At 37.2% G+C, this 25,418-nt stretch overlaps 3 protein-coding genes across 5 annotated transcripts; 1 reads left to right on the top strand and 2 right to left on the bottom strand.

The window, feature by feature from the left end:
- The first annotated feature begins 2,619 nt into the window (after positions 1-2,619).
- On the top strand, positions 2,620-3,370 carry LOC122061730 (2S seed storage protein-like). The gene is made up of 2 exons (XM_042625178.1): positions 2,620-2,699; positions 3,037-3,370. The coding sequence occupies exons 1-2, from the start codon at positions 2,620-2,622 to the stop codon at positions 3,368-3,370; spliced, it is 414 nt and encodes a 137-aa protein (XP_042481112.1).
- Positions 3,371-5,035: 1,665 nt separating this feature from the next.
- On the bottom strand, positions 5,036-8,936 carry LOC122061263 (COX assembly mitochondrial protein 2 homolog). Of its 3 annotated transcripts, XM_042624479.1 has the most exons (5): positions 8,760-8,936; positions 6,027-6,125; positions 5,697-5,770; positions 5,397-5,501; positions 5,036-5,304 (listed from the first exon to the last, which is right to left on the bottom strand). In XM_042624479.1, exons 3-5 carry the CDS (start codon positions 5,739-5,741, stop codon positions 5,203-5,205), a joined length of 252 nt encoding a protein of 83 aa, XP_042480413.1. In that variant the 5' UTR covers positions 5,742-5,770; positions 6,027-6,125; positions 8,760-8,936; the 3' UTR covers positions 5,036-5,202. The 3 variants fall into 3 exon arrangements, with proteins under 3 accessions (XP_042480413.1, XP_042480412.1, XP_042480414.1); XM_042624478.1 differs by lacking the exon at positions 6,027-6,125 and having other exon boundaries at positions 8,760-8,935; XM_042624480.1 differs by lacking the exons at positions 6,027-6,125; positions 8,760-8,936 and adding an exon at positions 8,586-8,749.
- Positions 8,937-11,477: 2,541 nt separating this feature from the next.
- LOC122061731 (vignain-like) lies at positions 11,478-21,663 on the bottom strand. The gene is made up of 3 exons (XM_042625179.1): positions 21,646-21,663; positions 14,316-14,567; positions 11,478-11,729 (listed from the first exon to the last, which is right to left on the bottom strand). Exons 1-3 carry the CDS (start codon positions 21,661-21,663, stop codon positions 11,478-11,480), a joined length of 522 nt encoding a protein of 173 aa, XP_042481113.1.
- Positions 21,664-25,418: the final 3,755 nt, after the last annotated feature.

Here is a 25,418-nt window from a genome sequence, read left to right on the forward strand (position 1 = left end):
TTTTTTTCTGAGTAATAAAAGCGAAGTTCTATTCTAGAGAACCCACAATCACGCTATAAAGACCCTCTATTACAAAAGACCCAATGTTCATTGTCATCAAAATCTTGATAGGAAGCTGATTAGAGAGGAGCTGCTATAATTTGGTTTATTTATTAGAAAATTGTCCTCATAATATCGTGATCAATTTGAAACTTGTTAAATAACTTTCTTTCTTCCCTTGATGGATTCCCTTCAATCTTAATAATCAATGTGACTTTTGATGGTTTGAACACTTGTACAAGAAAATAAATATTTACAATTTAATTTGATCTAGTCTGTCATCATCTCATTGTAATAGTAATACTTATTCTTGGGGTGTTCTCAGCAATTATCCTCCTGTATGCTTGTAGCCTCTCCTTCAGCTTTTGAATCTGCTCAAAGTTCTCCTTTCGCTTCAAAGCTTTTCTGTGAAAAATAAAAAATAAAAATCAAGATCCCAAGAGGAAGTTATCTAAATCAAAACTGAAACAGTAATGGAGCTTAATTTTCAGTTATGTACACTAATATTTTGATGAAAAGTACTTCAAATTAAATCAATATGGTGAAAAACTGAAATGTTTTGTTTATTGAGACTGATGTCAACCCATTTTGAAAGATATCATAGTCGATATTCTTAACCGATGCAAGGATGTGATATTCAAAGGGGCAGAGACTCCCTCTAATGCGTTCCTTATCTGAAGTTGGGGTTCTCATGTTATTTGGAACTGGAACTAGCTTTCCTTTTAGGAGTGTTTGAAGTTGTGGAGTTGTGGAGTTGTGGATCTTTGATCCTTGTTGTTTGCTTTCTTATTTGTTTGTTTCCTTTGTTTACCTCCATTGGCTTTGCTTTTTTGGGCCTTCTTGTAAAAGTGTACCTCAGATCTTCTTTGAGATGGGAAGGCTGATATGGTCCAATCTTTATATATTCTCCATATATTTCATTTTCCTTTATCACCACATGTAATATTCTGTAATATTCTCCTACCATACAACACATAGTTGACTAGGGTTTCCTACTGTAATCTTATATAATTTCTCTATTGTAAGAACTTTATTCAATAAGAAATACAAGTGTTTTCATCTTGGTCTCTTGGGTCTATCCATGAGATCTGTGGTGTATCATCCAGTCCCTTGTATATATTTCCTCTCCACCTCTTGTTCTTCTCTTTTTAATAAAGTTTATATCTAAATAGAAAAAAAAAATTATCTTTTAGAAATAAAGTAAGATGATGAGATGAAGGCTGAAGTGTACCAATGGGCACTTTTTTTTTTAAGATAATAGGACCCCCTTATTGGTGCAGCTGGGTAAATGCGAATTGGCCTCAAAGATACCATAGTTTCGTGGCTTTTGGAAATATTGATGCACTGTTTTACTGCAAACATGGTTCAGTTAAAAATAAATCCAGTTCAGTTAAAAATAAACCTAGTTCAGTTAAAAATAATATTTTGTCTATATCAAAGCCTTACCCTACCTTAGCATGGCACGACTCAACTCAACTCAATTTGTGCGTGAAAAGGCATCCTCGACCAACCCCGAACATGCTATGAAACCCTTATCCTTAGAATTTCAATCCTATATATTATTGACCGACTCATCTTTCCTAATTTAGAATTCTAATTGGCTAGGGTTGTATATCGCTATAAATCTATAGTTGTAGATCACAATTAATACTAGACAAGTACCAATCTCACACATATCAATCTTTTATTATTTTCATCCTTGTCTAATGCGGGATTAAAGTTCACACAAAAGTGTCTATCTAAAAAACAATCACAAAACATTCCCCTCCTAAACCCTGTAATAGCAGAAATTTTATGCACTAGATTGCTCTTTTTGAACATACGACATAAAACCCAAATTTCAAAACAAAACAAAAGGTATTTTGAAATTTTATATTAGGGAAAGAGTTTTCTATCCAGAACATATTCCCTGTGTTAGCACAAGAAATAATTGACCAAGAATACATACTAAAACATCAATTTGATCTATGGACAGCATTGTTGTGATAATGGTCATAATGCCATAGGAATCATTACCACAGGGCATAGAGGGGGGAGGTCATAAACATCTATACCATAAAATATGAATAAAAATTTAGGTTTTTATGGGGGCAGAGTGATCATTTTATCCCACTTTGACACGAAGGCTCTGCTCCGAGATGGAGTTCTTTTTCTCTTATTTTTATAATATATTTTGCAGCAGGTTAACGCGAAATAATGCCAAAACAACCCAAATGTCTCTAGCAGGTCCGAAGCTAATTCGAATCAAATAACAATACCACCTTGTGGAGTCATGACTCATTTGTATGGCACACTACGTGGACGTAATATTCTTCCATGCAATATATATAACACACGTCCATATATAAACCAATCCACCTAAACCTGACCATCCCATGATCATAACCACAACGTGCCCATCGTCTTCCCTGCCCTTGCTTCCTATGCAAACCCTAACATCTCCTATAAATATTCCTCCCTCTAGCAGTTTCCACATACTGATCATCAGAGTTCTCAATAGAGAGAGCAGAAAGAAGCGAGCAAAGAAGAAGAATGAGTCGGCTTGCACTCTTAAGTGTTCTTCTGGTGGCCTTAGTGGTCATGGCTGAGGCCTATCGAGAGGATTATCAATACAGCGGCGACAGAAGGAGGTGCGAGTCGAGTGGCCGCCGCGTGCAAAGGTTTGGTTTCTTTATTTCTCTGCTTTCCCATGATAGGGTTCGACTTCACTTTCCCAAACTTAAGGGATAGACGAGTTGGCAAGGAATACCTTTGTCTCAGAAAGCGAAAATGGGAAATGTATGGCTTTAAGTGTTTTCTTTATTAGTTTTGGTGAAAATTAAATGATTATCATTCAACCCAAATATGACCCGATTTATACAATGATGAAGGATCACTATAGACATGTAAGGCTAGCTATCCATCATTAGAAAAAACATAAAGTGCCACTTTATTTATTTTTAATTCGCTGAAATAGAATCTGACTCCACAGTTTTGTTATTTTTTTTCTACATGAAGCTGCCAGCGATACCTGCAGGGAGGAAGAAAAGAAGAAGGATTGTTTCCGTTGCCATTGCCGATTCCGTTGCCATGGCCGTTTGGCGGTGGTGGTGAGTCTCAAGATCAGTCATTGGGAGACTGCTGCAGAGAGTTGAGGCAAGTGGAGGACAGATGCAGGTGTCAGGCCATAGAGCAGGCACTAAATGAGGCTAAGAGGCAGCAACAGTACCAGGGACAGAGGGGTGGAAGCAGGTACGAACAGTACGGTGGAGAGATGATTCAAAGGGCTCAGAACCTGCCCAACGCTTGCCGCCTGGACAGGCCCCAGTACTGTGAGATAAGGGCCTACTGAGAACTTTGAAAGTTTTGTGTATGAATAAAGGAAATAAAAGCCACCCTTGCCCCGTCTCCTCTTTGTAGTAAGCAAGGGTGATGCAATGTAGTAATAAAATGCACATTATCGTGTGTTAGTAGTTTTGCTTGATAATTTGCTCACTTCTGGTTCCTACAACTTTGAAAAGCTAGAGAGAGAGAGAGAGAGAGAGAGAGATGGCCAAGCTGATCCATTGCCATAGGGATACATAGAGAGTTTCATATATATCTAAACAAGTTTAATTTGGTGACTGGTTAGCCTCCGGCTCATAACACATCTGTGACAGTAATACTAACACTAGTAAAACATCTTTAAAATCAGGTTGAGACCATAGATTTATGAATCCGATTCGTGGTTGACATTATATTTCGCTTTAAAAAAATCAGGGAGCTAGGGTAAAATAGTATTAAAAAAGATGGTATCAATTTTTTTTTTTTTTTCAAAATGTGAATAACTATCATTCAGTCTTTTCTCACTTAAATGGGTCGGCTAAATGATTTTTTTTTTTTTAGTATCAAAAAGTGAATAACAATGATTCAGTCTTTTCTCACTTAAATGGGTTGACTATATGAATTTATCGAAGAAAAAGATAAAAAAGTAAAAGAGAGAAAAATGGGAGTGATCAAGAAAAGAAATAAGGCAATATTTTTAGATCATTCCCCTTAAATACAATTTGCAACATGAATCTTTGTCCTTTAAACAACTCTGTTTGATGTCATACTAGGGTTGAAATTTAATTTCTGCATGTCTTTTCTTATCAATTTATCTATGATCATTTTAGATTCGTCTCTAATTCTTCTAATTCATTTCAATTACATTTGATCACTTTTTTTGTACTAAAGCATCTCAAGGCCTCCCTTAAACATGATCAATAGTATAGAAAAGATGCTATCAAAATTTTCTTTTTGAAACGGGGATATGCGGTGCAAAATATCAAATTTTGCATGATTAACATGTGGGGTAAGAAAGTGGAGGTGCAACACAATGATTTCTTAGCACGACGGAGAAAAAGGATGTTAGAATTTTCTCCCAGACTGGAGAAAACCTTTTCTCATATCTAAGAATATGTTAAAAAAAAAAAAAAACATTATTTCATCATTGTTGTTTATTATGCTTTTTATTCTATTACATTCCCCTTTCCTTCGCTTCCAAGCATAACAAATTAAAGTTTTCACACCAAAATAAATAAATAAATAAATAACAAATTAAAGGAAGGATTATTGAACCCAGTAAACCCTCCTAAACTTGATGACAAGTGACGGTTACCACCATCAGATTGAGGTCAGGGAACAGGGAAGAATTGAATGGAAACTCCTAAACTTGATGACAAGTGACGGTTACCACCATCAGATTGAGGTCAGGGAACAGGGAAGAATTGAATGGAAAAAGAGGTGGTTGGGGTTCAAGTAGACATCACATCCGGTTGGGTTACGTACGGTTAACCCACGGAAATGCAAGCCTTGTCGAGGAATATATTCTGCAACAAGAAAGTTCTTTTTATAAGGATTTCGATTACGAAAGAACCATTGTTCATGATCTTCAAATGCAAGATTAGAAACTGATTACAGAGAAGCAGCTTTGTATAATATATATGGTTTATTGAAGAATTGTTGTCATAATATCATGATCAAGACGTCAGGACACTGGGCAAAACTTGAAACTTGTTAAATAACTTTCCTTGTTCCCTTGAAGGGATTTCCTTCAACCTTAATAATCAATGTGACTTTTGATGGTTTGAACACTTGTATAAAAAAAAAGAAATATTCACAGTTTTGAACTAGTCTCTCATCACCACATCGTAAAAATATTACTTATTCATGGAGGTTTTTCTCAGCAATTTCCCTCCTGTGTGCTTGCAGCCTCTCCTTCAGCTTCTGACTCTGTTCAAAGTTCTCCTTACGCTTCAGAGCTTTCTGTGAAAGAAATGAAACATTTATCCTTTAAACCCTAAGAACAAGAAGAAGTTATCTACATCAATGCTAGGAAAATCAATAAAATGACTCACTTCTTCTCTGAAACAACGATCGAGCTTAACTTTCAGTTCTGTACATTCTCCAAAGAATTTTAAAACAGGATGGTCAACATGACACCTTTGGAACTGTTCAATAATCTACAAAAGGAAACAATGGAACATTTAAACAATGTACAGACCCTTTCAGAGTAAAGACATGTAGCAGATAATTATTAAGGCATTTTGAATACCATGTCACAGATAGATCAATAGTGAACATAAGCATGTTGTAAAATGCCAAAACGAATAAAGGAATGTCCAGAGTCATTACAGAAGAAGAGAAACTGAACTTACTTCCGCACACATTGGGTGCCTGTGTAATGTCAAAGGAGGATGCATTCTCAGCCAGAAAGTGGAACTTTACTACACTGCAAGACCACATAAGCAGCCATGTTTAACCATTTACATTTAAACTCAACAAGTGAATGCATAAATTGCAATCAATAATGTCATCTTAAGTCAAAGAATCAGCTGAACTAGGCAACCATTGGGGTGGGATGTGTGTAGAGGAAACCAGGATTTGAGCCTACAGTTCGAATTGCTGTCACTCAATTCCTAGTGACTAAACCAACTTGAGTGTATATAGGAAAGCAATATTTAAAGCCCTAAATCATAAGAGAATACCTTATACCTAGCGGACCTGAGTATACATGGATTACAACACCTGATGGTTGCTGATAGTTCCAGCAATTCTTCAAGAGCTGGAGTCCCGACTGAATATCCCTGGAAGTAAAAGTCTTGCCAGAGTTCAGAATGGAGGTGCAGGGTACAGAAATTGCTATCAAGAATGAGTGGACTGGAGAACCAAATACATCATAACATAACCCATGGGTAAGCCTATGAAAAAGTACAAAAAGAGGGTGCACCCAGTGCACGAGGCTCCTGCCATTGCGGGGTCTGAGGAGGGACATAATGAGCACACCCTTACCCCCATCGCGGAGAGGCTGTTTCCTGACTCGAACCTTTGGCCACTTGAGCCATAATATTCTCTATTAATTTTATAAGTTGTGCAATTTTGATGGTAACTCTATTAGGACAGAACCATGACATTCTCAAGTTTACAGATGCTCCTAAGACCCAACATTAGCAAATCTCTCTGTTCCAGAAGGAGGTTGTACTGGAAATGAAGGTTGACATAAGCAGATTACCCAACATGTTTTCAAACCACAGGTCCTCTAATCCAAAATCCCAAGGTTATGGATCCAACTTCCAAGCACTGATAACAAGAATACCACATAAACTGATAAGCGACGGCAAGATGGCTTGGCAATAGTTTTGAGTAAAAGCATATCTTGTTGACCATTACACAGACAAGTTTTGAGTAAATTTTGTATATGCACAAGTTTAATCTCCTCTTACTTCTATTACAAAATCATTCACTCAACAGATGAAGAAAATAAACATATTAGAGCAACTTTATATTTATTAAGTGTTAATTCTTGACCTGATATGCCAAACAACCTTATCTTTTCCAGGTTCAGGTTAGCATATTACCATTTAATAATAGGACACTGTTCGGGAGACTTTGAGAGCCCGAGTTGAAGCTGACTTGACCCAAACTATACAATTACAGAATGACCAGCATAATCTACTGATTTTTCCTGGTTCAGACAGGCTCAACTCAAGAAGAATAAATAGTCTGCATTTGGGTGGAACATTTGCACATTTGAGTTGGGAGCCCAGACGCCCTATTCTGTATGCTTAAAAAGCTATAACTGACAAACTGTAAGCATAAGAAGTCCCACCTCCCCCATCACCCTTCTTTTTGTTTATCGGCGGATGACATTTTAAGTAAGATTGGCATCAGAGTTACAGGGACTTTGGTTTCATGACGCTTCTCTCCCCTTCCTTTTGTTTGTTCTTTCTCTTTGACTAGATAAATCTAACTTTCTATATGCATATCTAAATTTGAACCCGGAACATGAACTACAGCCATTCCAAACAACAAAACAGCAATATGCTCAGCCACCTCAGTAACTTTTAAGTTTCTTTGATACACCTAACATAGTAGCAATAACGAACCATTAAAATTTCACCTAATGATGTGAAGTCTTATAACATTGTATATATGTCATAGTTTAGGCAATATTTAGTATGTTAGGAAAAAGAATTTATATTATTTATTTTCCTATTGGTAGGAAAAGAATTTTATAATTATTTTTTCCTAATAAATTTGATCTTATCTTATATGATAAGATTGGTTTTGGTTTTGGTTTAGTTGTTAGCTCTAAATAGGAAACCCATTACTTAGTTGGACGCTAGTAAAACACTAACTAATAGGGGATTCCGATTAGCCAAGAAGGTATAAGATTGAATAAACCAAAACAAGTTATGGACGAGAGAATAGTTCTCACGGTTCTCACCCTCCTTTAGAAATGCCTCTCCCATCTCTCTCTTCCTTTTGGAGTGATCGAGTATGATGTTTAGGGTTTTATGAAAACCTTGACTATTGTGGAGGAACTTGGATCTAAGAGAACGCAAAGTTGTACGTGTGGGAATGACTCAATGCGAAAGGGCTAAGATCGCGCGGAAGCTCTCCACTTGTGGAGTTTCAGGTAACGATAAAAACCCTGTTATTGATTATTTGTTGTATGATCACCCTACCGGTAGGACGATCCGAATCGCTTCTGCCGATACTTTCCTTCAGTGGCATTCTCTCAATAAAATCTGGGTCTGGGAATATGTCATTACACAAGATTCTGGCAAGATTTCATGAATTAAAGTCATTAATAAAATTTCTATGATTTATTTATGAATTAAAACTTTGTGTCTGCTTTCTATTGTTATCAAAAATTGGAACTGACAGAGGGCGATAAAACTCGCATAATAGATCTATCTTCCCAAAAAGGGTCTAGCTGAAGTGTGAACCCAGATCAGTTCTCATGATCCCTTTTCTCAGAAGTCAGAAAAAAATGAGTTCTTCTCAATGCCAAACTCACCAGGATGACCCACTTCCAGCCAAGGAATAGCTTCCCAAAAAATTCCAAGCAGAAACGAATTGATTCAGACAGTTTCTAAAAACTCTTCTCAGTCAAACAACTGGCTTTAAATCTGAGTATATAATAAATTAACTGTATAACTAATTTCATATGTAGTACAAACAATGAAGAAAAACCCAAAGAACAATTTCAGAGAACCAGAAGTAATAGAAAACTAAATTACCAAGTACAGTAAAGATCTGACCTGAGATTAAAGACAAAGAAATTGAAAACAATGAATTGTTTCACCATGAACAACCATGGTAGTCCTTCAACCACACAAGAGAAACCCCTTCTCGATGAATCGGAATCACAAACCATTCCATTAACTAATAGAGGGACCTCTTTTCAAAAACGAAAGCTCTAAAGAGACCTTTACCTGTGACAAGTTCGAGAACCAATTGAAGAATCAAGAGCTCGACTATGGTGGGCTATCAATTGGAGCACAACACTCGTCCTTCGCCTCGTTTCAGGGGATATGGGTAAGCGTTAAATTGTTGAGAAGCGAGGGAGAGGGGCAGAAGTTGCTGTGAAAGCAAGCAATTGTTATTCACTGTGGCGCGCGATGAGCGACATCAGCCATAAAAGTACAAGGCCCCAAGGATCTGACGGTCGAAACTTGATGTACAGATCAAGCGGTTTTGAGACAGCTCCATGGGGCCCATCATGCAGGAGTTATTCGTGCTGTCCTCCGGATGTATGAGGCGTAGCAGGATTCTGACCATCTAGAACATGACCGGTCCGTTTCTACCACTAGATTTGTGAAAGAAAGAAAAAAAAGTTGCATTTGTGCTGATTCCAACCATTGTTTGGTTGCCAGCGAAATACATGATTTTGGAATTTTTTTTTTTAAATTATCCATTAAAAATTAATTAATAAAAAATTCTAAAATCAAATTTGAATATATAAAATTATTCACCCATAGTTCAGTTAACAAAAATACTCAAAATCAGGTTTAGGTTTATAAAACTATTCAAAATAGTGATTCTTCTTCATCTTCAACATACAATAGGTATTTGAAGCTATGAGTGACTAATTTTATAAACATGAACATGATTTTAGATATTTTTGTTAAGTAAAACATTGAGTGGATAGTTTTATAAACATAATCTTGATTTTAGATATTTTTGTTAATTAAAAATTTAAATTGATAGTTTTATAAAAAGAATCCAAAATTGGGTAATCATGTAATTTTTTTAATAAAAAATATATATTTTTTTAAAGTCCATTAGGGGCTATGCAAGGCCCCATTAGGAAGCAAAGAGAAGACTTTTTTTTTTTTTTCTATTGAAAAGCAAAGAGAAGACCCACAAGGGAGTCAATAAGGGCGGCTACATTTCATGGAAGGCACATAATTAGTGGTGCATGTCAGTACCTAAGAGGCTAAGATGCACTTCAAGAGAGTTGATCCATATTTTTTGTGTTCCGTACTTTGATTATAAGAGAAATACAAATTTTACACCCCCCCAAAAAACAGAGAAAATACAAATAGATATTTTTAAGAAAATGATATATATATATATATATATATATATATATGTTATAAGAAATGTAAATATTTCCCTTCACTTCTCTTCATTTCTACAACAATTAAACAGAGCCTTGCAATTTGCCATAGGTTGTTTTTAGGCCGGTTCCATCATTGTCTAATTCATGTGAAAATCGGAATACTTATGCCTTCTATGCTTGAAGGGCACACAGGTTGATCATGTAATTGCAATACCTTTTCAAATTAGGGATTAAGGGTTTTGTTCAGAACTGTGGCCTACCTAGTGCTTTCTGTGTCAATCTTTCTCTTCCTCTAAATGGTATAAATGTCATTTTGTAAGAGAATTAATAGAGACTAAGAACATTGATGTAAACCACTCTCAAACTTTATTCTCTCTCTCTCAATCGACATTTTTTTTTTTTAACCATGGTGTCCAGGCCAGTTGACGTGCACCTTGACTAATCGATTTGTTTAATTGCAAAAGAAGAAGAAAAAAAAAAAGTGTATATGAATATTTCATAACTTGATATCTTATATATCTTTGGAAGTGTGACTGTAAGTCTGTATTGTGAGTTTGCGGTCTTCTAAAAACTAAGAGAGTCCTACACCGGGTGCTCGAACCCTTATTATCCAATGTTAAGTGGTCCTCTTCGTTATTCTCCTTTTTCCTACTTTATTTGTATTTCACTTTTGAGTAGCGTCAGGTCTAGGGGTGTCAATTCCTAAACCGAATCGGTAAAACCGGCCGGACCGAACCGAACCGAAGCCTTATTGGTTCGGTTTGGTTTCGAGTATTGTAACCCCAAAGCCAAACCGAACCGCACCGAAAACCGGATGAACCCGAAACCAAACCAAAATCGGCTCAAAACCCGGACCGAAACCGAAACCAAACCGGTAAGAAACCGAAACACTCCAAAATTCATTAAAAAAATCAAAATTTGAATAGTTTTGTATACATTTGTATGGAAAATCGAATCCAAACTAGACCAAAAACAAAACCAACCCGGTTACAAATCGATTTAAGAAACCGAAATGAACCTAATAAATCCAAACCGGTACCAACCCGAACCCAAACCGCACCGAAGCCGACACCGGACCGAAACCGATAAATCCTTAATGGGTCGGTTTCGGTCACTTCCAAACTCACACCGAAACCGGTGGAACCGGACCGAAACCGCACCAACCCGGACCGTTGACACCCCTAGTCAGGTCTATTGGCAAAGCGCCAGGGTTGGGTAATGGCGGGGAACTCACCCGCGAGGAGGAAGGAGATTGTAGGCCACATTTTGATCATGCTTAAGAGACTTTTTTTTTTTTTTTTTTTAATATTAATATTAATAAAGGCAATTCTAAAACGATCCCATTCCGGCCGATTTAGCACCGATTCATTCAGTCCTATTCAGTTCGGCCAAGACCGATCCGGATCCCAATTCCTTTCTGTAAAGCCTTGTACTTTTTACTAGGTTGTCATATATTTAGATCGAAAGGAGAAGATAAACATACATCGTGAGTCCTAATTGACTCAGTAGAACCCTTATTTCTGCACCAAGCTGGCTAATCTCTTATATATATTTGTACATATATGTCCCAGCTGAACATAAATATTCCTCACAGGACATCTTTGAGAGAAGATGTGGGCGTTGCAGAAGAAAAACCAGAGGATGATTTGATGGGACGAGAAGCAGCCATGGCTATGCCCTTGGCAGTGACACCTCGCTGCATGTAGATGTAACCTTCGTCTCCCCAGTTATTCCCCCATGAGTTCTTTACAATCCAGTAATCTGTCCCATTTTCAGTTCCGTAGCCCACAATAGTCACTACGTGAGATCTGTTTATCTCACAGGGTCCAGTGAATTTGCCCTGCAGATCAACCAAACAGTGTCTTTTGAGTTTAGATCAAAATTTTTTGGACAAAGTTTTCCTTCACCATGTGGTGAAATTCACTGTGTGGATTGAAGGGACACAGTCGTCAAGAACCACTTCAATTCCCCACCCCAATTGAGCAGTGAATGGATGACCGTGGTCTTAGGGAAACTTGGTCCAAATATTTTTCCCTCATAAAAATAGATTCCCCTAATTTTATTTTGTTTAGATAGTATCATAAAGAGTTTAATTGATACTATATATCTGGATATTAGACTTTATTATAAAAATACCCTTAGACTATATTATATAAACATAATTAAGTCTAATAATGAGATACCTGTCTAGGGGTATTTTGATATTACAAGTATTTGGATATTAGACTACAAACATAATAAAGTCTAATATTTCTCCTAATTTTATTTTGAACAACAATTGTCTAGTACAGTTGGTGAGATGTGGTGCACCAAAAACCCATGCTAAGGGTATTTTGATATTACAAGTATTTGGATATTAGACTACAAACATAATAAAGTCTAATATTTCCCCTAATTTTATTTTGAACAACAATTGTCTAGTACAGTTGGTGAGATGTGGTGCACCAAAAACCCATGCTTATTGGGAGGTTTCGAATTCTAGTTCGAGTTTGAAACGGCCTTGCGACACTGATGCTATGAATAAGCCTAGGTTCAAGTTCTGCTTTGTTGCTCTCCCTACTAATGGTCATGCTGAAGGTGAAGTGAGTAGCTTTTCCAAGTGGTTTTGCTTTGGTTTTGTTGATTTCTCAATAACATTGATCTTTTTAGCAAAAAAGATAGTGTCATATACCTATACCTTTCTGTATTGTTGGAATTGAATACCGTTAACATCAATCCCAACTGATATAGGCTGGTATGCAACAGCTTCCTTCAGGCAGACTCATTGTTTAATCCAAACCACTCATAGTCATCAATTTTAACCAAAGGAAGAAGCACCTGCAAAAGAAAAACATTTTGGGTCTAAGTACAAGTTTTCATAATTCATACGTGTAATCTCATAATAAAAGCATTATTATATTAATTTTATTTATAATCTGATAGGAGAACTAAATCTCTTATATAAACCAACTTACAAGGTAAGGGAACCTAAGACCATATCAATCCACATTAAATCTCTTTCGCAAATAAAATTTTGATTCTACTTGGTTGTAGGAACTTTCCTTTTACCTCAGCTCGTAGCTAAGGAAATGAAATTTTAAAGAGTATTTTAGAAAATGCAAAAACCTTGAAGGGGTATTTGGAAACCTAAAAGGAGAAGTGAATTATATCATTTCTTTGGCTGCGAGCCCTCGTAACAACAAAAATTTTTCCCATCAGCACGCCCTTCATATGACTGATATGGGATCTAATTTAGAAGTAAAAAAGTAATTAATTTCAGGTACCTTGGAGGAATAACAAGTCCGATTTTGGTGTATAACATTAGGACATGCCATATTTGTGGTTGCATAGGGGTAGTTCTCTGCTGTGGTTTACCCATTATGCTTAATGTACTCAGAGGCTTTATCAATGAAACCTCCACAGCAAGCCCAACTGAGTTTCTCACAATCAACTAGTTGTTGCTCAGAAAGGTTCAATAGCTCTCCAGTCATGATTTTGTTGATGCCTTCAACTGCTGCTACCGCCGAGAAAGCCCAGCAAGAAGCTGTAATGTAAAGATATCGTGTAGAAATAAATCAAATCCGTCCCCCTTTTTGTAGAGACAATAAAGGAATAAGCAATTGTACAATTCTGATATATTACAAATTGGAAAAAGAAGCTAGATATATCAACACAAAATAGACGGTTCCCCACTTTCGGCACAAGGGTAAATCGCCTAACAAAATAAACTCAATCCCTTGAGATATTAAGGGCCCATTTGATTTTGTTTCTGCTGTAGAAACATTAATTTTTTCCTTTTTTGTACTAGGGAACGATTTTTGGAATTGGAAAGAGGTGTTTTTTTTTTTTTTTTTTTTTTTTCTGGAAACGTTTTCAATAGTGTAGTCATGTTCAAGATACGAGCGAAGGCACACGTTGTAGGTATACGGCTCATGAGTGGTCAGAGTTGTATGTATGCTTCGTGCAGATGAGCTTCAGAAGGATGGAGGCAGTCTAGAATTGTGAGCTTCGCACAACCAGGTTGGAGTCACCGCTTTTGATTGTGAGAAGTTTCAACAATGGGTTGGGGCTGGGGTTGGGGTTGGGGTTGAGGTTGGGGTAGTTCGAGTGAAGTATCGGGGTTTTCACAATTTTTGTCACTCTTACTGTTTTTAGAAGCAGAAAAATAAGTTTGACTTGTTTCTTCATTCCTGTTTCTAGACACAGAAATAAACATAAATTTCTATTTTTATTTTGAAAAACAATTGAAATGAAAAAAAAAAAATAATAATAATAAAATAGTTTTTGGGATGTTTTTCTATTTTTGAACACAAAAAAATGAAAAAAAAAAACACATTTCTGAAAACAAAATCAATCAAGGCCTAAATCTCGGGAACATATCTATGATCATCGCTAATATCATACTTACAGCACCCGGAGCCTTGGGACTTCACAGGGGTGACATCACTCTTTCTCTCCAATCGACAGAGTCTGGGATGTCTTTTAACTTTCGTTGGTACATGAAACCACCATTAATATCATTCCCTTCAGGTTGCAGCTGCAAGCTTTCATAACTTGGATTGTTGCAACAAGTGACAGTGTGGACCTCATCCTCAATCATGTCACTAAGCCAGTTCAGCTTCAACTTGTACTGATTGGCATCTTTCTTATTGAATTCATGAACGTACTTTGCCTCCTCTTTAAACAAACTGAAGTGAATCTGCTTTTCAAAGAGGTCTCGAGAAACTTTGTAATATTTGCTCCACCTCTCATACAAATTCTAGACATTCTTCAGTTTCTAATTCTTGTAAGATTTTCAATTAGGTGGACTAACATAGTCCAAGATTTATTTCCAATACTGATTTAGTGGTGTTGATTACAGATGGAGTAAGTAGAAAGAATCCAATAATGGCAAGTGATCTCTATGGAGATATTGGATTTTATTAGTGCACCTTAATAGTATAAAATATATATTACTATGTGTGGACCTAAGTTATTGTTTCCTTAATAGGGAGGAAACCCTAATTTCTTTACTTGGTCCCTACCCTCACCCCTATATATAGTTATCACTGACCCATTAAGTGAGGCTAATGACCTAAAACGAAAAGGAAAGAGGGTAGACCAGACCAACATTAATCTTGCTGTGCAAGGAGCATAAGAGAAGACATTGAGGAGGTGTTATTCTTTAGCTATGGATTCAAGTATGCCTAAAACATTTATTTTTAGTGTTTATTATACATGCTCATCGATCTCTATGAATCGTTTTCGCATTCATTTTCTATCAATTCCCTCTCATCAAACTCGAAACAGTGGGTTAAGCCCATGATAATCACTAGAGTCAGTGAGAGAGCAATGACAATTGCATTAATCTTTCTCATGTCCATTGCTTTCAAGCTTTAGTGAGAATTTCGGCTTCCTGCTGTGAGCTTATATAGAAAGAATGTTGGAAGGAGATTAATAAGGACAAAGAAGAATATTAATGAAGAATTGACTATTAAAACCTGATGATAACATATCAAAAAGGGTTACCCAGACAAACAACGTGGGAAGCATTTATCTTGCTTACTAGTGCACTGAATAGGATAGCCGCCCCACTGAAGCTCATTTATTTTTGAAATAAAATCTTTGTGTTTGATCTTTTGTTTAAGCTATATATTTCTGTGGTATACTTTACCAATAAAAAAATAATAAAAAATCTGTCGTCTAGGCTTTAGTCTTTTGTACCTTCTTTTTATTTATTTTATTTTTTATTATAGATTCTTCGAAGTTTCTTCTAATATATTCTCCACTTAGAAGAACTGACCAATAATAATAGATAAAATTTGATTGTTACCCAAGTAGCTGCAACCCAATGAGGGATTTAAAAAAAAATTAAAATTTAGAGGGGCCTTTTTGAAAATACCAATAGATTTATCAAGCTATAACTAAGGTTACAAAAGTCTTTGTAATATATTTTACCAAAAAACTGTTTTAACATCTGAAAATTAAAAGGAAAACAATGGATTGAATTTGGAAATCGAATGAACACTAGGCTAACATAGTAGTGGCAGTTTTGACTTGAAGAATAAGAGGTTGTGGTATCGAATCCTATCGTATACAAGTTTGTGTGGGTGGGTCATGAGTGTATGTAGAAATAGGTGGCCATTTAGCAGAAAAAAAATCTGAAAAATATTTATTTTAAAAAAATCTGAAAACCAAAGCAATAACCAACCATCTTATCCTAAAACACAAATGAAAATCAGTTTAGATTTTCATGAAATTGATTGAAAATCAAATCAGATCGATCAATCGAATCTAAACCAAAATTTTAGAAAACATTATAAAAAAAAAAAAATGTTTTCCTTCGATTTGGCCTAATATTAAAATAGAATCTGATCAAAATCCGGCTGAACTGACCGATTGACACTTGCATATAGGAAATTGTCGGTATAGTTCCAAATAATCCTAGAGTTGGTCCTCAAATATGAAAACCCAGTGTTGGAATCTGCCATTTTGAAATGACAATTATCGAAATTGATGGATTTGATTAAGGATTTTAATCACGAAATCGGAGATAAACTCGGTATCTGTTGATTACTTGGCCTGATCCAATCTAATTCTAATGGTTTTTTTTTTATTATTTCTTTTTATAGACAATTACGATTAAAGGTGTGCTTAATATTGTCGGGCTTGTAGCCGTCATAGTCTCATAGACTCTTAATGTCTACCAAAAAACACAAAAACTCCTAATCTTCTTTTCTTTTGAGTCCATTATTTATGGAGACATTTTGTGTTATCAGAGAATCGAAACTGACCAGAGGTTAGGGACGATGATGTGACATATTGGTCCTAATATCATCAGATGTGGTATATCATAAGGAGTTTGACTGAGGTGGAAGGTAACTGTTCATTTCAGGTTTCTATTTTAACCTCAGGAGTTACCTTCAAACTAACAAAAACCAAGGGCAATATAATTTTTTTTGGTAGAAGGGAAATATAACTTACGGTAGGGGTGCAAGTTTGGTCCTAGCGGCTCAAAACTGCTCTGGCCCACCTTGAGCTCGAACATGATTTTAGTTAAGATTTCTAACCCTAAGGGCAAGTTAAAGTTGAAAAACATTGACTTTGAAACAAGGTTGGGTTGGGCCTATGAGTCAATATTTGTTTGTTTGTTTGTTTGTTTTGTTTGTTTGTTTTTTGTTTTGTTTTTTTTTTTTAATGCATAAAACACAAAATGTTTAAAACAAAATCAATTGTCAAGGTCAATTAAGGCAACTTGGCCCAATTAGGGTCAAATGGGGCCAAATTGGGTTGGCATGAACCCAACAGGATTGGGCCTAAGCATGAACCTGACAGGGTTAGATTGAATTGAATTTGATTTGAGTTTTGGAGACCTAGGGTTGAGATAGCTTTATAAGAGACCTAGGGTTGAGATAGCTTTTTAAGAAACCTAGTTCAACCCAACCCTATTTCATCCCTAATTTATGGGGAGGGTCTTGAATCTTAGAATTAGAGATTTTAGTGAAGGAACTAGAGAGAGAATGTGAGGCCATACTATTGTGAGGAGACATGTGATTTTCCCTTATAATTCTGGAAGGTTCTAAAAGTTGATAAATATCATAGGGGCTTGGGACATTTTTTTGGGGGATAAGGACTTGCCACACAAACAATGTGGCAAGCATTTGTATGTCTTGATAATATTTGGGTGGGTGCAAATTGGGTCTATCCATGGCATCCAATCCAAGCCCCAATACACCCTAAACCCGCCTGATTCCTTGCCTCAAGCGGCTTTCTTAACTAAAAGTGTAATGGACCTATGTATGGGCTTTAGTTAAAGTTCATGTAATAGGTTTACATATTTTAGCAGTTAGAATGGGCTTATTTAAACTTTCATTATCAGTGGGGCTTTAATAAAATCTTATGAGGAATATTTAAAATGGCAATTAGTCCATGTCCCTGCTCCCTACCAACCTTAATTCACTGCTCTAGTTGTGGGGTCCAGAGATTCTCTTTGCTCAAGTATCCAATTTTAATCCCAATAGGGGTTGGCTAAGTGGTAAATCAAAATATGAAAATATTTAAGGTGTTAAAACGCAAACATTACCAATCAAATCGACCGAACCGGACTGAAAAAACACGAATTAAACTGGTTCTTTATCGGGCTAGCTTCGGATTTGGGTATTATGGAATTGGTTGAAACCTGGATCGCATTGGACCGATCAAAAAACACACTGAATTTGTAAATCGGACAGGAACTGTTGTTTTCGATAAATATTTGTACATATACATGGTAAACTGAATCTAAATTAGATTGAAATTGAAATCAATTGGCCCAAATCTTCATTTATCGGGTTGGTTTCGGTTTCACCCATTCTCAATCGTACTAAAACCGGACCAGATCAACTGATTGATACCCTTAAAAATATTCACTACAACAGGTAGGCATGCCAATATATGGATGGTTGAGAAAAAAAAATATGTATGATCTATGATCGAACATATATGAGAGAATGTTTGATTTAAATTAAGAATGAAATTTGACAAAATAAGCTACCTAGAGGTCCAGACTACTTCATAAATATTCAACAGTAAAAAAACTACCACATGGACACTCCATATTGTAGAAATAGATGAAAAACTCTCATCACACATTCACTTGGCACGAGTGTGAAATGCAAACTCGCATTTTCCTAGCTTGATCACATAATATATGAGTGTACATGTGAAACTAATGAATCTTCTCTCCATCTGCATGAAATCATCCATAAATACCATGACATTACCACTAGCTAGGTAGGTATATCTGTTAGAATTATGCACATAAAATTAATCAATCTCTAACCACAAGATGCAATACTGTTTAGTGGATGTGATTCATTGTGACATGGGAGGAAACCAATTATATCATATCATCACTCTAAAAAAGAAAGCTCAAGGTCCGGATTTTATTCATAATCTCCCTTCTCCCCAAGTCCATTCCACGGTTGGATTTCTCCCTCTTTTCTGACAATGAAAGAAGAAAACTGGACCAAGGCAAGATAGAAAGAGGAAGTTTTATAGTGATATTGCTCTAGTCTTGAACTTTTGACTATCCAAGGTGTAAACATGTATTTATTAGGAAGTTGGATACAATTACATTTAATTATTTTGGTGTTATTTAATTTCAAATTTGGTTTAACACATTGTTTTATAATCGAGTTCTTCTAAATTCATAACACTGTTCTTATGAAATTAACATTGAAATTATAGATCAATACATGAACAAATTCGATACCAATTATGACATCCGTGGCCAATTTCTGAAATTGGCAACACTAAGTACAAAAAATAAGAAATATCAAAATAAAAATATAAAAAAATCTAGACGTAGACATCATTAGTCATTACCATAATTGAAGTTCATAGAAGTGCCATATTAAAAGTTAAATCTTGAAAATTTAAGATAATATAAACAGATTGTGGGGAGGGAGGAGATAAGGTAGAGGTCCTAGAGGATAACCTTGCGAAATCGGTGAATCAGATCGGAAATTGGCACCTGGAGTCCCTAATAGATTCGGATGGCGATTCCAAGTCATCCGACGGTTAAAAGTATGCTAGTATGGGGAGGTATAGAAGATTCTATTTTTCACCTATACAATGGAACTCATATGATCAAAACGGGGGATATCATATCATATGATCACGACGAGGGATATTGAAAGGGCATGAACTATGGGTTTGAAATTCTGTATCAGATTGGATGTGGTTGGGTGAGGAATTCCAATTTCAACCGATCTGGATCGGATTGATCTGCTTTGACATAATTTGGTGGCTATCCAAATCGAAATTTTTTTTCTATGATGAAAGCAGAGGCCCGATGGATCAATCAATGACTTGGAGGAGTATATAATGTATAATCGTTTGGTTGATCCTGTATGTGTCTCATGTACTCTGCCTTACAACAAGCCTCCATCACCACAATCACCATTCCCTATCTCGAAAGCAACATTAGTTCTTCCCCTTCTTGTTTCAAGCACATTGTTGTCTTCTCAATGATTGTGATAGAATGCCAAATAATGAAGAAGATTTATACAGAGATAGTTGAGTTATTCTTTGAAGATATGCTCAAATACCCCAATTAATGCACTTGGATGTATAGTATTGAGTCTTATTATGTTGTACATAAGTGTGAGCTATTTATAGAGGAAGTGGGTTAGAAATTGTGTCTAACAAACACTTTTTATCTCTGTCGGTAAATTATCTGGTAGCATTTGGTAATTACTGGATGAGGTATCCGTTGGAGAAATAGATCCATTGGATCTTGAATATATCTGTTAGGCAACTTTCAAAACTATTCTGTAAGCATCCGATTAGCCAGAATAGTTACCAGAAGGCATCCGGTAGTTACTAGTAGAGTCCAATAGTTACCGGTTTCTCTCGAGTCATTAAAAGTCTGTCAAGTTCTGTGAAAACATAACTAAACCGGTAGTTACTGTTTCCTACCGGTGGTTCCCTGTAGGCCTCTGGTTTTTGGCTTATTCAGACAGATTGTATGAAAATAGTCATATCTTTCTCGTCCAAACTTGGATTGAGATGATTCAAGTGACGTTGGATTAAAAAATCAATGTTCTACAACTTTGCAGAAGAAAATCATCTTCAGATACTGTCATTGAAATAACTAAGGTGCCCTTGAACATGAACCATGCTGAAGTCATAGCAATTGTCATGACATGTCATAAACAACATGTATCCAAACTTATTTGGGTCTTGTTACGTAGTCATTTGGCATCACTTAGGTACATTCTAGGTTAATATAAACTTAAGGATGTAATGTGTAATGCATGCTTATGAGATGTAGTGTAATGCTTGTGTATGGTGTGTGCATTATTATATTGAGCTACACTTAAGGTCTTCTTTCTTCTTGCAGTTGGTTCTAAAGAGTCTTCATGTTAACCTTGCATGATGTCTTATATGTACTTCAATGCACTACAAGACTTTGATATTTCGAGGTCTAATACTCCTGCTACCTTTTTCAAGTCTTGATACCAAATTGTTAAAACTTTTCATTTGATGACTTCAATATTCATTTCTTCCTTTCATTCATCAAATTCGATATTTGATATGAAATCTCTATAAAATAATATTTGAAAGAAAATTATGAATATCTTTATATGTTTGTTATCATCAAAACCTACTATAGGAGTGTGGGCATATCCCTAACAAAGTTGAGCTTTTATAGGGCTCCAATCGAAGCTCCATTGAACGAACAAGGGGATGCAAAGAGAAAGAGGATTGAGCATGAAGAAAGGGTTCTGTAATAAAAAGGGGGTTTAGTTCATATAAGATACAATGGGTATTCTACCTATATGAGGGTAGCTTAGGTATTATGAAGAAAGTCTGGCTGACTTAACTGCCATTTCTGAAATGGCTAGGGACGGTAAATAGAATCTTTTGTATTTAGGGGGATGGGAGTGATATTATTGAAAAAGTGTAGAGGGAACTTAATATTCGGTCATAATTCAGGGGAGGAGAGTGATAATTAATCAATTTTATTTTTAATTTACTAACTCACTTGTCAACTTGGTTTGATTACTAATGCACAAACTGCCTCAGTTAATCGAGTTTTTATGGTTTTAAAACATGCATTTTGTGATAGGATTATTCACATTCTTAGGATAAGGTTGTGTAGTTTCTCATCCTCAAACTTTGCATATGGTAAAGCCTCGTGCACAAGATATGTCCTATTCACCTGATTTATCGAGAAATTAGAATATTTTTTCCTTTTTATTATGTAACCAAACTTCAATAGCATTACTAACAAAGACGAACATACATCATACCTTGTCACTGAGTCCCATGACTCAGCTCGTAGTACCTAATTGGAAATGCAGGTAATTAAGTGGATCTCAACACCCCCAACACAGGAGCATCCTTAATACTGCACCAAGCACCTAATGGTTTATTACGTCTCAGAAGAAATACGAGAGGATCATGATTTGATGGGACGAGAGGTAGTCATGGCTATGCCACACAGTCCCTCTCTGCCGTCGACATTTCGCCTTATTCTGATGTAACATTCTTATCCCCATTCACTTCCCCTTGAGTTCTTCAAAATCCAGTAATCTGCATGTCCCATTTTCACTCCCATAGGGATCCGGCTCGTCTCTAACGACTGGCGCTCCAATGAGCTTGCCGATGGTCGACACGTGGAAACGAAAATCCGACGGTTTCACGAACTTCCACCTGTTTCTCCTCCCGCTGAACGATCACAAAGGGGATCCTGAACGAGGATTTGAAACCCTATCTCGGACTCGCCGCTTGGTTCTTGCCGTCGTTGAGATAGCTCCAAATTGCCCATCAAATTCTGCTACTACAATAACTACAGCCTATCCCAGCCTCGTTACTTCTGTAAGGGCTGTCGTAGGTACTGGACCAGAGGTGGTTCTCTTGGTAACGTTTCCGTCGGCGGTGGTTGCCGTAAGAACCGCTGCTCTAAATCCTCCGCCAGGATTCCACCGCCCACCAACCCTGTCTCCCAGATGGTGATCCCATCATCGACTACTAGTATTAACAATGTCACGGACGCTTTGAATATCGATCTTGCGGTCGTGTTTGCTAAGGCTATGTTTGGTACCTAAAAAGAGAAGAGAAGAAGTAAAACGGTGAGAGAATAAAAAGAGAATGTATGTTTGGTTACTAAGATAAGATAAGAGACGAGAAGAAAAGAGAAGAGAAGAAAATAGAAGAAAAGAAAAAAATTTTAAATTTGAGGAGAAGATAGACACTTAGAAAATCATTATGTAATCATTCTTTTTTTCTCATCATGTTTTTATATTTTCTTATGTTTTCTTATGTTTTTTACAAAATTTTTTTTAAAAGAATAAAAAAAAATTCATAATTTTCAAGAAAAATTTTAAAATTTAAAAGATAAATCTTCTATTAGGTGAAGACATATCAAGCGTAAAGAGAAATTTTTCACCTAACAAAAAACAGTACAAAAATTATAATTATCCTTTTTTCTTTTCATCTCTCCCTGTTACCAAACACAGACTAAGACTAGTTCTTTAATCAGACTCAGAATTCGTGGTTCAATACTGTCATAATTAGGTGGATTAGAATTTCAGCTTAATGGATTCATCTTCCTCTGACCTTCTACAATTCCCAGGAGAAGAAAACTATAAGCAGAGCAGTGGCAGCGCCTAGAACAGAGCATTGATATGATAGGGTGTGATGATCTAGTTGCAGAGCTGCTCGAGGATACCTTTGCAATCGTTCAGCGAGAGGGGAGACAGGTCGAAGTAGACGAGCTGTCGGATTTATCGAAGTCTACGTGTCGACCATCGATAAGATCGTTGGAAGTTCACTGGAGCATCAGTCCTTGGAGACGAGCCAGATCGACACGTGGCGACGAACAAATCCGATGGCTCAACCACCTGCAACCCTCTTTCCACAGAACTCACCGCCGAGAAATCTGACACTCCTTCCCTTGTCTTATTTCTCCTCTCGGTGAACGATCACAGACCTCGCCGACGAAAAATCTGACTCAGTCTAGTCTCCTTCTGCTCTATTTTTCCCTCTCTTCTCTATCCATACATGCTAATAGCCCTAACCTGCAAAGGGGCTTCTCTTATTTCTCCACTCGGTGAAAGATCGTAGACCTCGCCGACGTTTTAAAATCGATCTCGCAGGGGCTTCATTCAGAGGTTTCAGAGGCGAGCACGGGCACCGGCAAGAGGACTTTCAGAGATTTGCAATCGATCTCGCTTTAGGATTTGAAAGGCACAAACGAACAGTAAAGGTTCAATTCTTTCTCTCTTCTTTTGTTTATCTGTCTCTGTGGATGAGGCTCTGTTGATTCTGTTGGGTTATATAAAAAATGATTACTGTTTTTGTCTCTGTGGACATGGCGGTTCTGTTAGTTTATTTTTTCATTAGATACTCATATCTACAATTCACTAAGATGGGAATTGAGTCACTTGTTTTTAGTAGTAGTCATCTACTCTTTCGCTCATTGACTGGACTGCGATCATTCACCGGGAGGAGAAATAAGAGAAGGGAAGGAATGTGGAAGTTCGCGGATTTCTCGTCGGTGAGTTCTGAGAACGTTCAGCGATTGGAGAAATAATAGAAGGGAAAAAAGGGTTGCAGGTTGTTGAGCTGTCGGATTTATTCATCACCACGTGTCGAGCATCCACGAGGTCGTTGGATGCTCGTTGGAGCTGTCCGTCATTGGAGACGAGCCGTGTAATGCCCCGCTTCTTAAACCCGGTCTGATTTCACGGTTGAACCGGTTTAACCATGCAGGAACCGAGCCAGAGGATGTTAGAGTGGGTTCCTTATGGGCTATGATGGCACGGGTGACCTTAAACACCGGCTGGCCCGACAAGTCCGAGCTAGTGCCAGAAGAGACGGGAGTGCCCAAACCGTGTACGTGCACCTACCACAAGGCTATGTACGTATAAAACAGGTATTATATCTGTACTTTAGGTATATACACATGCTACATCGTATGTCTGGGGTGGGGTTCGCACCGAGGTCCGAACCCGGTTAAAATCCCAAGTCTTAGCTCTCGGGTGGGTAAAACAGGTGGGTACACCCACCCACCTGAGTGACCCATCCATCACTATTCACTTAAGTAGGAATGGCATATAAAGCTTTATGATTTCTTTTCTTTCCACTTATTACCCTCATACGTTTGGTGAGAAAAGTAAAGAGGAGAGAGAAAAGAAAGGGAAGAAGAAAGGAAGAGGAAGAAAGGAAGGATTTCAGTGGCGCCGAAGCTAGATCTTGCCATTTCGGTGCCGGGAGAGTAATCTTCAACTCTAGATCTACAGTTGGAGGTAAGAAAAGTTGGGTTTTATGAACATTCACCATACCCATGCTTTAAACCCTTGATTCGAGTATGGTTTTCTTGAGATCTTGTAAATACCCTTTGAAATGATGAATCTAAGGTTTAATAGATGATTTATGTGTTGATCTTGAAGGATTTGAAGAGATATTGACAAGGTAGAAGAAGCATTGTGAGTTGAGTGTTTGAGGGTTTGAAGTCTTTTAGATCTAGGTTAGAACCATCCTATAGGACTTCAAAGGTGTGAAGAATGGGTGGGGGAAAGCCCCATTTGATTCCCCAAAGAAAGGAGAAAATGGGGACCAAGACCGGTGGGTACAACCGGTGGGCTCCTACCCGCCTGTGGGTACCCACCTGAGAAGGCAGGGGGCCTTCAGGCCCAACCGGCGGGTACCACTGGCGGGTACAACTGGCGGGTACCTACCCGCCGGTCCTAGCAAGGGGTCCTTGGCCCAATTGGTAGGTACAACCAGCGGGTACTACCGGCGGGCCCCTACTCGCCGGTCCCAAACCGGTGGGTAAAACCGGTGGGTAGACAGCCCACCTGTCTGACCCACCCTTGTGGCCCCGAAGGTGATCCTTATATCCGATCGAACCCAAATCGGATGTGTGACCTTCTTTTGACGTTCTAAACACGATTTTGACATCGGATTTCATTAATTTTGATTCTAAAATGGTGAAGTACTAACCCCGCTCCCATTCGCTCCGGATCTCACCCGTACCGAACGGGAATCCTTGTACGCTACAAGTAAGTGGGAGAGGACA

This window comes from Macadamia integrifolia, chromosome 14 (genome assembly GCF_013358625.1).
Source record: "Macadamia integrifolia cultivar HAES 741 chromosome 14, SCU_Mint_v3, whole genome shotgun sequence".
Lineage (NCBI taxonomy): Eukaryota > Viridiplantae > Streptophyta > Magnoliopsida > Proteales > Proteaceae > Macadamia > Macadamia integrifolia.

What these genes read in the sequence shown, in the direction of transcription:
- LOC122061730 (XM_042625178.1), top strand. Translation starts at nt 2,620, where the DNA reads ATGGCTGAGGCCTATCGAGAGGATTATCAATACAGCGGCGACAGAAGG. An exon ending in AGTGGCCGCCGCGTGCAAAG is followed by an intron (nt 2,700 to 3,036) that starts GTTTGGTTTCTT and finishes TTCTACATGAAG; the next exon opens with CTGCCAGCGATACCTGCAGG.
- LOC122061263 (XM_042624479.1), bottom strand. Translation starts at nt 5,741, where the DNA reads ATGCATCCTCCTTTGACATTACACAGGCACCCAATGTGTGCGGAA. An exon ending in GGCACCCAATGTGTGCGGAA is followed by an intron (nt 5,502 to 5,696) that starts GTAAGTTCAGTT and finishes TTCCTTTTGTAG; the next exon opens with ATTATTGAACAGTTCCAAAG. An exon ending in ATCGTTGTTTCAGAGAAGAA is followed by an intron (nt 5,305 to 5,396) that starts GTGAGTCATTTT and finishes TTTCTTTCACAG; the next exon opens with AAAGCTCTGAAGCGTAAGGA.
- LOC122061731 (XM_042625179.1), bottom strand. An exon ending in CTGTCGATTGGAGAGAAAGA is followed by an intron (nt 11,730 to 14,315) that starts GTGATGTCACCC and finishes GTTGATCTGCAG; the next exon opens with GGCAAATTCACTGGACCCTG.